The following is a 13,551-nucleotide window of genomic DNA, read 5'->3' as shown; positions in this document are numbered from 1 at the left end:
TTTCTAACAACTTAGAAGGACAAAGATACCGTCTCCATGAGGGACAGAAAGAGATGGCATAGCTATCTTGGACCTTTTTCACCAGCATCAGCCAAACACAGCAGGAAACAGCTGCCTTCTTTAATCTGTGGTCCCTTTTTCACCTAAACACCTTTCAAATCCCAGGTAGGCTGATCCTCAGTACTTCAAAGTTACAGGCTGTGAAGGTTAGTCAGGAAATGTCTGTGAAGACCAAGCGAGCCCAAACATGGAAGGGCCACACCATCTCCCCACCCTGCCATGGCCCTCCAGCAGTAGCAAGTAGCTGGTTTGCTCCCAGGTCTTTTTCAGGCAAGCCAGGTAGTTACCTGTGCACATGGTTGGAGTTTGCTTGTCTTTGTACTGAACAGCCTGGGCCAGATAGTGCCCACGTTCAGTCCCAGCGCTGGGTGGCACCAACAGAAACAGCTCTGCACCAGTGGAGCTCTGTGAGGCAGAATCACAAATGTGACAGTGCAAGTCTTCTGGAAAGACCACTGTAGAGCAAGAGCTCTCAGTTTCAGCACTTTAACCACAAACCACCTGGGCCAACCCGGCACCTACAAACACAAGACAAGTAAGTCTCAAGTGGCGAGGAATCTCATAATATTCCTAACTTTTCATACTTCCTGTTAAGCATCTAGACAGACTGAATAATGACTGAATAATATTGGCACTAATCCAGTACCTGCCCACAAGGAACAGAGCCAGAGCAAATCCAGCAGCCTATTTCATCCCTAGTACAGGAAAGCTGTGCTGGCACTAGGCTCCAGACTCCTTGGTGATAGAACAAGATGTTTAAACCAAGTCGATGTGCCTGGTAAATGTATCCAACTGATGAGTCCAACAGTGAAAGGTATTTTGTTCAGACACTATAGAGAATCCTTTAATTCGTCTCAATCAATTTCCAAGTTCTTCAAGACTTCTAAAAATTGCTTTTAAAATCAAAGGATTTTTTAAATTCAGGATTTCCACACTTCACTCCTTCCTTCCCATGCTAGAAATCTAGCCATAAGCATAGCTCTCCTGATACCTCCAGAAGCCCAGAAGCAAAGTGAAGGGAAGAAACAGTCTCGTTTCTTTAAGTTCTTGTTCTTTTTTTAAAACAGCTTCAAGTTCTATTCCTTCTCAATCCCTAATATGAAGACAAAATAAGGTCAGTCATGGCAGAGCCCAGATGGTTACTTTCCAGATAACCCATGGAAAGTTGCTTCACCAAGTTAAAGTTATATACAGCCTCCCAAACCACTGCAACTATTTGTGTGTCCATAAAAGCTCAGGATCTCCCTGAGATCTTTCTCAAAGTCAGAGTCCAAAAGAAGTCTGCACCTACCTCCCTGGAACCTGCCCATTTGCTGAGTATCTTGCCCAGCTGTCTCCGTACACAAGAAACTACACTCCAAAAGCTGGAATGAAAAAAACCTTTTTCTCCCTACCCTCAATTTCTGGTGACCCCAATTCACTAGAATTTATATTATATAAATATGCAAACTCTAGGAAATTGCTGAATTTTGAACGTCTGTTGAAAACAGAGATGTGCAAAACTGAGGACAATTCACTTGCTCTGGAATCCTCATCTGTGAATTGTGATCATCCACCAAAGAGGAGAATCTATTGCACATAAGCAGATGACTGTTCAGAAACCAAAGAGAGCTGTAAACCAGTATTTCAACCCCAATAACTATTTGAAACAAGACAGGTGGGAAGCATATACTTAAAAAAAAAAAGGTATAAAGAGCCCTGTTCAGTTCCAAACACTGGGGTATTTGATCTGAGTATCCAACAACAAGAAAGGAAAACAAATCCGTTTAAAAATAATTATCCCAAGTATAGCATTTGCACAATTTCTGTCACCCAATTAGGAGAGTGCACCAAAACCAAAGGGAAGAGATGAGATGCTGTCTCTTCTAGGTGCTTTGCAAGAGCAGCTGAGGCACTGAGGAGATGCAGCAACTTATGCTAAGAAGGGAAAGGCTTGATCAAACAACATCTGTATTGTAGGGAGAAACATAGGGAGAAACACAGATCCTTAGCAAAGTTATTCTTCTATCCTACCCCAAAGTTGCCTCTGCATTTAGACCAGGCTACTGATTCCTACAGGGAGGTGTGGGATTGAATTGGGGAATTTTGAAGGAGCACCTCCAAGTGAAATGGCTCAGAGATGCTGTTTCAAGTGATTTTCAGGGCAAATGCCTCTGTCTGATTCCACAGTGCAGCTGAAGGGACTCGAGGCAGTAGGGGGGAAAGACACCAACGACGGTCTGAGATTGTGTTGAGAGGAGAGACAGAAAAGGGAGTTTTGCCTTCTTTTCTTCTGCTTTCTCTGAATTGGCCCACACACATTTTAAATGGTCCAATAAAAAGATACAATTTCTTTACCTTTCCAGCTCTGGGACCCTGTGAGTTTTTGTTGTTCGGGTTCCCGTAAGGTTAAGTTCAGAGGATAAACTGACACACTGGGCTATGGGAAAAAGCCAGTTTCTTCAAATAAAGCCACAACGGTGCAAAAGAGACCCTGCTGGGGCTTTTATTTGGGAAAACAAACAGAAATGGCACCAAGCCCTTCTGCTTTACGAACCAATTTAACTATAAAACCAATGCTCTCCCTCTCGGGGGTGAGGAGGGGAGAGAGACAGGACGTGACAATAGTCCAAAACCTTGAGGGGAAAAAAAAAGAAGATAGGACAAAAAAGGTTGTCTCTCCCCTTTTCTTTCTTGTCCATGGCTCCTTTTCTTAGCACACGTGTGTTCTTGTAAAAACGATTAGATTGCAATTTGTATAACATGGTGACCCCCAAATTCAGACATTTAACCCCTTTTCTCTGCAAAGAATGTCAAGAATGTCTTCTCTGTCTTTCTTTCCAACGGGAGGAGTAGGGGGGAATTCTCAAACTGCGATTTCTTGGAGGAAGAGAAAAAGAGGGAGGCAAGGAAAAGAAGCAGGGAATTCTCAAAGCCTCTCGCCTTTCGCCCCACTTGTGTGGGAACAGGCGGCTGTATTGCTCCCTTTCTGGACAGAGCTCTGCAGGTCTCCTTTACTGGGCAGACAAAAAAATGGAGAGTCCAAATCAAAACAAAGCCATCTGTTTAAATGAGCTACCACTAGCCAGTGACAGAGGGGGTTCCTCATTCACTCCTTCCCATTCTTCTCTCTTGCCTCTGTTGATTCTCTCTCAACCCAGGGAAAAATAAAGATTACTTTTGCTTTGGCTCAGAGGGATGAAACTGATTGATGTGCTTGGAGTGTCCAGCCCCCACCCATGCTCTCTGATTGTTCAGGGCCTTGTAAAGTTGTCATAAATATGCCTGAACAAGAGTTCAAAGGCTGCAGCATGCCCTGAACATGCACACATCCAAAAGGCAGGAGCTGGCCTCATAGTCCTTTCTAGTGAGACAGGGCCAGACTGCCATGGGGAAAAAAGGATTTAGGATAAACACCTGTATGTTTTTCCTCTTACAATGATTTTACATTTAGGTTAAGATGGACCAGAGCCCTCTTAACAAAAAGGGAGAAGATGCCCAGCTTATGTGAGAGAGTTCAGAAACATAGTGTCACAAAACCAAAGCCCAAGCAGAAGTCAGTAAAGAACCACAAGGCCTCAGTTTTGAGAAAACATGCATACCATGGAATACATTGCACAGACAAGACTGAAACTAACCATTATAGACCGGAGACAGAGTTCTGAACACAACAAAGTCTTCTAAAAGGGACAGTTATCCAAGAAACCATGACTTAAGAGGCTCCCTGCACCAGCAAGCTTTCTCCACAACAGGCTCAAGCTGGCCATAGGCCTGGTGTCTTGCTTCCACCAACACTCAAGATCTCAAGGTCTGGACTGGTCATTGTGATTTAAAACTGTTCAGCCAAGAGCGAGATGCTGAGAAAGGAATGCAAGTCTGAAAGGAATAGGGAGCCTCTTTCCCACAAAACCTGGAGGAGTTTCCTTGGTGAAAAAAGATGCCTGACATATCAATCTATAGAAAAGCAGGGTTGGAAAGGGTATTCCACATCTACTGCATTTACTCTGCTGCTCCCCAAATCCTGTGAAACTGGCATCAGTGACAGGGTAACATTTGCTATGGCTTGTCTTTCCTGTTATCAGACATATGCACCCACTTCTCTGTGACTGGATAAATCCAGTTTAAATGCCTGGGTGAAACAGACACCCCACACTTCTTGGAGTCAGTTACCTTTCCTTTTGATCTACCAACTCCAGTTCTGAATATATGTGCTTTCTTCACCCAACAGTTCCTTTGGTGATTAAATTAGAGGGTCTCAAACTTGCATAAACCTTGGAGTTCAAAGCTGGGGAGAGAATGCTCTTCTGCAGAAATTATTTTAGAACACAACATTAAGAAGCCTTGAGCCAAGCTTCTACATTAAAAACTTTTATTCAAAACATTCAGCAAGACTTATAACCAAGAACTAGACCTGCAGATTTTCATTTCACTCATCTACTTCCACACAATTAAAAAACTGGAGCACAACAGAAGACAAAGTCAAGAAGGACTGGATTTAAACAGGAAATCATCAGTAGTGATCAGCTGACCAGAGTGTTCAGTGCTATATGCTTCAACTCTCAAATTACACTTGCTGTTTAAGACCAGCACAGGGAGCACAAATTTTAACTCCATAAGCTCTGAAGAGCCACAGAAATGGATGCAGATCAACATAAGCCAAAAGCTCAAAAGACAGCAACTCATTTTTGCCCCCTCCATGGCCCAGACAGATGTAACCTAGCAATGGACCCATGGAAACACACTCTAGAAATACAGCAGCAGCACATTAGCAAACTTCAGCCAGCTGCTTAAAAATGGTAACATTCACGCTGGCTTTTGGAAAGAAAGAGCACAGTGCAATAACACTATAGGCAGAACAGATTAGTAACCTGCTCAGCAGCTGCCTGGCTACCTCAGACTCCTTCTCAGCCCTCTGCTGAGGGCACCATCCATACACCTGAATCTCCCTTCTCCTCCACTCCCAAGTCACTCTCATGAATCCTCTACCTCCCACCTCCCCAAAAGCTGCAGACATCAAAGGCACCTGCCTTGAACACCTGAAGAGCAGGGGGGCCTGACAGTCAAGAAATGCAACTCTGTATCTTCCCCTTCCATGCACTCTCTATTTTTTTTCTCCATCTCTTTGAAAAAGGTGGCAGAGATAAATGGAGAACAAAGAAACAAGAAAAAGCCACAGCTCTGGCCCACACCCTGCCTATTACTTAAGGGGGAAGGAACTCTTCCGAAAGAGGAAGAAAAAAATGTGCTCCAACACAATGGCTCAAAAGGCCAGGCAGCAAACCGGGCCACTTTGTACTGCTAACAAGGGAAACCTAATTACAGGAAGAGGGCAAAGAGGGACAGATAAAAGGGATACAAAATTTCAACATCTGTTGCCATAAAGGGATAAGAAGTGGGGAAACGCAAAGTGTCAGTTTGGTGTCAGTGACGGCATAAAGCTACTTTCAAAGGGCTCAGGAGCAGGAGAAAAACCGAACAAGAAATTAGAGGGTTCTTAAAAAAAAAAAAAAAACAACAAAAAACAGAAAACAAACAAACAAAATCCCCACTCTGCCAAAAATACCTTCAAAAGGGGGGAGGAGTTGGACAAAGACTGGCTATTTAAAAGGCAGAGGATCTGGGTGGCTTGCAGGGCACAGCTAACTTTGGTTGTTTTCAGAGCTCTTGTGCCCTGCAGCATGTCATGTCACAGGAAAGAACACTGTAGGATTTGTGCATTTAAAGTGTTTATAGCATGAAGACTACTATGTAAGACAGATCACTGGTCCATTTCAAATGTCAGGCTTTGCAGAACAACTCCAAGAGTTGCTGCAAAGAAACCTCTGGATTATTCTATCTTATGGAGAAGCATCCTTGAGACGGGCATTTGTCACTTAATGACATGCAAGACCACCCCAATAACATGGGAAGCAACAGTTCTCTGCAGGCAAATGACAAATGCTGGCCTTGGAGCTGTCAGTGGTGCATGACCCTCATCTTCCAAGGAGTTTAAACTCCCAAAGGCAATAGAAAGAAGAAAAAAGAGGAGGAGGATCTGAATAAGGTTTCCTTTTCTCTTGCTTGCCATTAAGTGGCTGTTCTGTTGAGCCACACACTCACACTGGCAAACAAGACAGGACGGTCTGAATAAAGAAAGGCAGAAGTGAGAAGAGGAACCTGACCTGCAAGAGGGGCAGCTGCCATCATATCCTTCACGAAAGGAAGGACAAGGGTGCTTGGAAGAGGACAAGGAGTCAGCAAGCTCTGATCCTTGATGCAAAGACACAAGTTAGTATCGTGTGGCCCATCTTGCTCACTGTTCCCCTTGCAGGCCTCTAATCACTGAACTTACAGCTGCTTTTACATACACACACCTTGATCCAGAGTGCGAATAAGTGCACAGCAACTTGCCCACATCTAAAAGCAATCAGATGGCACAATGTAGCATGTGAGAGGTGAGAGATGTCCTCCACAAGTGCAGCTAGCCAGCTTCAAAAGCATATGAAAAAAATCTAAATCCTCCTTCATTACAGGAGACAGGGCCAGGTGTAGCAGCAGCTGGAATTTCAGCTATCAGAGACAGTGTTTTGGCATTATGTAGTCATTCCCCTGCTTTAGACTCCCTTGACAATTGCTTGTTGCTGCCTGTTGTGGCTTTGATCCAACGCCATCATCTCAGCAGAGTCAGAAATGAAAGACAGTTGTGGGAGCGGGATGCAGCAAAAGGCGTTTCCTTTCCCCACTAAAAATCTCCTCTGCACCAAAACCAGTCAAGCCCTTTTGAAAGCACAGGACATATTTACAGGTGAAGATATTATCCCCTTCCTCTTGGAGGGATGAGAATGGCTGCCCCAGGGTCAGGGAACAGCGAAGGTCATAAATACAAAACATACCATGACCAACAGTGACAAGCACCAGCCAAGGACTTATCTGGCCTGGAACTAAGATGATCAGTACACAAAAGGTTATTTAAGCTTTAAATCCTTTTGTAGGACGTTCCAGATCTCAGCTGTTGGGTAAAAAGACCACCTACCCCAATGGAAGAGAATGGCACAGAAACTGTTGCACTGTTACTTACTCACCCCACCAATGCAAAGAAAACTCCCCTAACTGAACTAGCTGATCCTGGACAGCACTAAACACCTCAGTGGTGCTAAGGATCCTCTGGTTTTTAAGAACACACCTTATGCATCATTCTACCCTTCCCAATTCATTTTTTTTGACAGAAATTACCTGAATTCTGTTCTTAGACATCCTTGCCATGTTCAGCCTCTGCGGGTCAGCCTCTGGGCCCTTTTGCAGCCACAAGAAAAGGGTAAGCAGCAAACTCAGAGGCTCTGGCTCTGACTGCCAGATGTTGTCAGGATACATTGAGCACAGGAGGAATTTTTAAGTCCTGCGTGGCTCTAAGATTTTAAGTTTTCATGCCACACTCTCACTCCTGGAGTCTGACCAGGAAGACAACATTCAAAAACCTCAAAGGAACAGACAAGCATTCCCTACTTCCGGCAGTCACTGGAGCCTTTGAAGATGGATCCAAAGCTCTGCTGGGAAGATGAACAGTTTATGGAGAGTCAAGACCTGGAAGGATAGTTCTGTATCCCCTTTTTATGAATAATGACATCAAGCTTCACATGCTAGAGTCCCAGCCATGCTTCCTACTCAGCCTCCTACCCTGCACATGCTGACGAGTCTACCAGCTCACACACAGGTCCCTGCAGAGGAAAAGACCCAGTGGCATGGTGCATTCCAGCTGTGACAGGTGAAGAGGGAAGAATAAGTTTGACACTCTAGCCATTTCAACAGAGGCCCAGTGGCCTAGGTTGCCTTGGCTTTTTTATTTGCCTGTCACTCAGGCTTTTACGTTATTGAAAGATCAAACTTCACTGTGCTTGTTCATTACCTTAATCCTATTTTCTACACAGCTTTATTATCTCTTCAGGCTTCCTTGGGAAAGGCTGTCAGAAAGGCTGGGGCAGGGGGGAGAGGGTTTCCCATCTCCTCACCCCTGTCAGATGCCTCTATTCAAGAACAGCCAGAAGACTTGATGGGCAGAAGTATCCCAGCACAGCCTGCATCCTTCTGGGGTACACCCTTCTGGGGTACTCCAAAGGCGCCACTGGATGGATCACTAAGAAACATGCACCATAACTAATGCACTGGTGCTCTTTCCTGCTCCAGCTTGTCTTTCCTAGGATGCATTGTTGGAAAGTATTTTTGTTATTTCAGAGAAAAAAATGGCTGGTTTAAATTTGTATTTGATAGAGTTGACTTAAACAATCTAAACTATTTAAACTATGGATTAGAAGGCAACTGGTCTCAGACCTACCCTGTGTCCACACCAATCCTTCTCCACCCCCTTTCCCCAAATACAGCTCTACTGATATCCCTCAGGCCCCTTCTGCCATTGCTCACCCCACTTCTGACAGCACTCCTTTGGATAATCTGGGCCATGCCACTCCTACCCAGAGCATCCTGGTCCTGGAAGGCAAGGCTGCCATTCCAATAATCCTGTGAAATATTTGCTATCTGTCCATCACTACACTAAGACCCTCAGGCTGAGAGTTTCAAATTTGTCAGCAGTTGAGTTCTCACATCAAGATTTGAGAACAACATTTCCCCAGTTGCTAAGGTCAGCACCTTCACCGAACAGGAACTACCCAAAGACCCCAAATCATTGGCCACAGCAATTAACCTCCTCAGTGCTTATTAGGACAAAGAGAAGACAATGTGCCTAAGTCACTTCCATAGATAACCTGTTGCCACACACCACCTCTCTGAGCTACTGGAATTGCCAGCCAGGACAAGGTGACTTCAGAGCCTGTGTTTGCCTCTGGCTTCCCAGCACCAAAGAGAAATGGGTGAATGGGAGGATAAGGATCACCTTCCTCACCTCCTCTGGCTGAGGCATCAACAGAGACAGATGAAAAGGAGGGTGTAATGGGTATATTTTGACTGTATACAGGTAATGGGAAGAAACCAGGATGGCTGTGCCATCAACTGGAAAAGCTGAGAAGAATAGCCGGGTTACTGAACCAGAACCACCCCCAACATATGCCTTTCCACACCAGTTTGCTTTGTCTCCCACTCCTCAACACATCTCATCTTCTATCATCCCTTGCCTATATTGACAAAAGGAATGATACCCTTTTGCAGCATTTCCAATATTGCATTGATATTCACTTTTCTTGTCAAGTCCCTCCCTGTAACCTGGAAGCTCACTCACCTCTCAAGGTCCCAGATTCTCAGAGGTGAGATGTGTCCACAGCAGGCTGTCCCTGTCACAAATGAGCTGTTTAAAAAAACAAAGAAACAAACAAAAAACACTTACTAATCCTCATGTTCTGAAGAAAGTGCATGAGCAAGAGAGAAAACAGGTTACAAGACAGACTTTGAATTCTGGTACAAGATGATTTCAGCATGTCCCACCACATTTCACAAGGGACAGGCAGCAGCAAAGGGAGAGCTGCCAAAGGACTCTCACTAGCTGAGCTTCCCAGATGCAGCAGGTCACAACTGCAGAGAATTGGCAGGACATAAAATGTATTTGTAAATACAAAGGGAAAACCTAAACAGGAACATCTGTAAACAACATTTTCAAATGGGTCAGGACAGTACTTAGCATGTTTCATATACAGTGCTGTAAGCTGCAGAAAGACCCCATGGAAAATTTACTGTTATTTCCTACTTCATGTATCACTTCTGCTTGTTGGCAACTTCTGAGTACAATCATGAACCGGCTGCAGCATTACAGGCCTAAAGAATCACAGAATAGAGGTCTCTGGTCCAGCCTGCTCAAAGCAGGGCCAATTTCAAAGCTGGATCAGGTTGCCCTCCCCAGTGCTCAGGCACTCTGTGTTAGAGGCAGCACAGCTCTCCTGCAGCAATATTTGGCTCCATTTACACCCTCCAGCAGGGCCCATTCCAAAGTCCTCTTGGCAATGCTATGTCTCTGCTGCACATGCTGGCTCCAGAAGTCACCTGACACCCACTGGCCTCATACTAGTTCATAAGACAGAACAAATCCTTAAAATCAAGCATGAGGAACATGGGTGCTGTGCTCTCCAAACCACACTGCTTGTTTTGTGCCAGCTTCCCATTCTCAGTCCAAATAAGAGGAAGCAGCTCATCCAAGGATTTCTAAGTAAGTTATAAATAACCTCTCACAAAGCCATATTTATTGCAGCTACTGAGAATAAAATGCCAAAACTACGTTTAAGTCAATGCAACAAGGATACTATGAATACATGAAATGGAACCTGCTTTAAATAAAAGCCATTTCTACGCTTTGCCTAAAGAACTTCTGCAGTATGACACAGGGCTGGCAGCTGAAAACATGAAAACAAAATAAGAAAACAATGTCATGTCTACAAAAATAGCAGTTAGAGCAGTTTTTAACATTTCTTTAATCCTCTACAGCATTCTTTCTTTGGAAGTCAAGGTGTCTGCAAGCCTCTACTGTACCAGGAATGGATTCTTGCAGAGCCTTGACTTCTGTGAGAAGCACTACTGCTGCTGCAAGAAGGCACTCAGCAGCCAAGTGGTGAACACAGGCTCAACTCAATCGAAGTCAGAGAAGGACCAGATGGGAGCAAAACTGGAACTCAGGACTCTTTCTACTCCTATCTCTGTGGTTTAGCTGAGCAACTGGTTTCTCCAAACCATAAGGCCAAAGCAGCACTGACAAAACACTCTGCAAAAGAGGCAAGCAGATAACATCAAACCATTTCAAACCATCAAACCACATCATGGAGGTGTCCACAAGTTCTGTGATGCTTAGCTGCCCTTTAGGCTAGAAAAGGCCTGCAGACCTAGAGCTATTTCAAAGTGTCTCCAACCAGGATGTCTAACGTGCAAAATTCCAGGTTCATTGGCAGTGCACATGCAATCAGCCAAAGCACCTGTAGCACTGAGCTGCCCCTACAGGTGCTGCAGGGTGCTCACATTACTCTTCTCCATGTAAGTGCCTGACCAAAGTCTGAGAGTCTATGGAAAATCCAATTCCTGTTGCTTGAAGCAGCCACCATGATCAATTAGGAAAGTGTGCAGCATTTCATCTTTGGAAACATGATTTCTGCTCAATGCCTGCCTTCTCTCCACCATAGTCCAGGACAGGAGGGAACATTTCTCTTTTGCCAATGTCATCCACCTCAGAGGAAAACAAGCAAAAGACACCCACTTTGATAGTTTGTCGGTCAAGCCCCATGTCTGGCAAGCAGCACTTTGGTCAGGAGGTCCCTCTGCTACAAAGCTAGGTGTTGGGTTTTGTCCCCACTCCCCAGCCATAATCCATTAATAACTACTAAAGTCAATTACTGTGGTTAGAAACACAATAGCAGTCAGGGAGTCAGTCAAGCAGGCAATTGGGTGCTTAAGATTTTTCTTTTGGGGGACAAACTGACTCTATCCCAGCAGAGAACGCTCTCACTTGGGAGACAGATCCCTTTGTGCAGAAGGTATGCACAAGGCTTTGATGGTTGCCACAGGTCTAAATTACCATGGAGGCACACCAACAGGGAGAAAAAGGTGGGAGGAACAGCTAGGTTTAATCCTCCCTCATGCTGTCAGTTCTGGACTTCAGCTTTCCTTCCTTGGTCCTTACCCCCCACCCCTCGGAGAAAAAAAAAAAAAGAAAAAAAAAGAGAGAGAGAGAAGAAAGCATTAGATAAAGAGATTTTTCTCCAGCATCGAATACAGGCCTCAGGGCCACAAACAAGTCTCTTCTGGGTAAAGCTGACTCCATTCAGTCAACAGGAATTCTGTCTCATACTTCAGTGGGATCAGGTTTGCAGGCCTTATCTTTAACAGCCTGAGCCTATTAGCAAGCAAAGATAAGACTTCTCCCACAAGAGCAGGCCACCTTCACTGCAGCACTCACAAGACAACATGCACAAGAAGGGGCACCAATGAGAAATTCTCAAAGCCTGAGAGTGAACTGACCTTAAAGTCTGGATTCCAGGGCATGATACAGGACCCCTCACCTTGAGTCTGATCTGCAGGCACACACCTTGAAGCCTCAGGTGTCTCATAACTGGGAACCTCTCACAGGTGACAGTTTTACTTCAGGCAAAAGAGCAACACAAGTCAGCTTTCATATGTCTAAACCAACATGCAGTTTGGAGGAAAGCATGTAAAGCTTGGCTCCAAAACTTCTGAAACTTTGTTTAGTGTGGAAGATCAGGCTGAAGCCTTCTATCAGACTTGCTTCTTTTCCATCTTCAACAAGGCTCTTTTGTCTTAGAGACCACAGAGCACACATAAGAAAACCCTCCAACTTAGAGAAGCGCAGCTTTTTCACAACTGTTGTTGCCAGCTGCCCAAGAAAAACAATTGAAGCTGAGTTACTAGGTTAGAGAGTGTCATTCATTTTGCCTACACTACTTTCTACAGCCAGACTGAGGAGAGACTAGATTGGGAAGAGGCAAGTACAGGATACCCTAAATACATTCATGCAGACATGACTCATCTACCTGAAGTATATACAACACAATGATGTACACTGACTCTGATCAGATGCATCTACATCCACCATAAAAACTGCCATGGCCAGTCTCCAGATGGCCTTGGAGATGTAAAGCCCCTTCCCCACTATGCTTCCTTCTATCCTTTGAAAGCTGCCGGCTACCATGACTATAAGCTCCCCCTAATAGGCCCTTCTAAAGGGGAAAAAAGCACCAATGTAGGGCTTCCATAACAGGGCATGTTGTCTTCACAGGGATCCCCTAGGAACTAAAACCGAGTCAAAAACCAAAGCAGGAAGGCAAGAATTTTGCACAGCATTGAGACACACATACTTCATAAACAGCATATTTTTGTTGTCCAACACAAGGAATCTTCAAACTCATCTGATACTTTGATGTCCTCTTTCTTATTTGAAACCCCCTATCGACAGAGAGGAGAGGAATAAACAAGAGGGGGAAAAAAAACCAACAGAACAACCAAGAGCCTGCTTCTCCAGAAGCCAGACCTCTATGTCTCTAATGCAGAAGAGACATTTCATTAGACATCATCCCTGCACAATAGAAGCTGGGCCAGGAAATGAAAGAGAGCACACATCCTGGCAGTGCTGTTGGAAGAAACACAAGAATTCTCTATCTGACTGAATTGTGGTTGTTGAAGATCCCATGGCATTTCTGGCAACAGCAGTAGTGCTCTGGCTGCACTCCAGCTGCAATAATCCCATTGCTGCTCCCAAGGTGCCAACTACAGTGTGACTCATGTAGCATCCCTCTTGACCCCATCCTGGACAAACCATTGCCAGATGTGAACAAACCAGAGGGACAGAGGTAGATGCCCATTAGTCCTTTTGGAAAGATGCTGTTTATCTTGAGGCTTAGAAACAATATCAGCTCCAGAAACACAAGTCACATTGAACAACACATATTTGCCCCACCATCAACCCAGCCTCTAGAGCAGGTCCTGCCTGAGCTGGGAATCCTGCAATGCAAAGTCATTGAAGGAACCTGGGTAAAACAGGTCATTTCCCACCTCTTCTCAATACACCTCCTCTGTGCCCCAGACTTGTGCCCTTCC

General features: G+C 44.7%; 1 protein-coding gene across 3 annotated transcripts in view; it reads right to left on the bottom strand.

Annotated features, from left to right (window-relative positions):
• Positions 1–13,551, bottom strand: part of FBXW4 (F-box and WD repeat domain containing 4) — a 59,764-nt gene that overhangs the window by 4,653 nt on the left and 41,560 nt on the right. For 2 of the 3 annotated variants that reach the window (XM_030951713.1, XM_030951711.1), the window contains one exon: positions 9,245–9,310. The exons of the other annotated variant lie outside the window; for it this stretch is intronic. In XM_030951713.1, the coding sequence (XP_030807573.1) occupies positions 9,245–9,310 (66 nt within the window). The remainder of the gene's footprint in view (positions 1–9,244; positions 9,311–13,551) is intronic. 3 annotated transcript variants of the gene reach the window in all.

The sequence above is a fragment of the Camarhynchus parvulus genome, chromosome 6, assembly GCF_901933205.1.
Source record: "Camarhynchus parvulus chromosome 6, STF_HiC, whole genome shotgun sequence".
Lineage (NCBI taxonomy): Eukaryota > Metazoa > Chordata > Aves > Passeriformes > Thraupidae > Camarhynchus > Camarhynchus parvulus.
The sequence above is the reverse complement of the archived record's forward strand: the minus strand, read 5'-3'. Positions and strand labels throughout refer to the sequence as shown.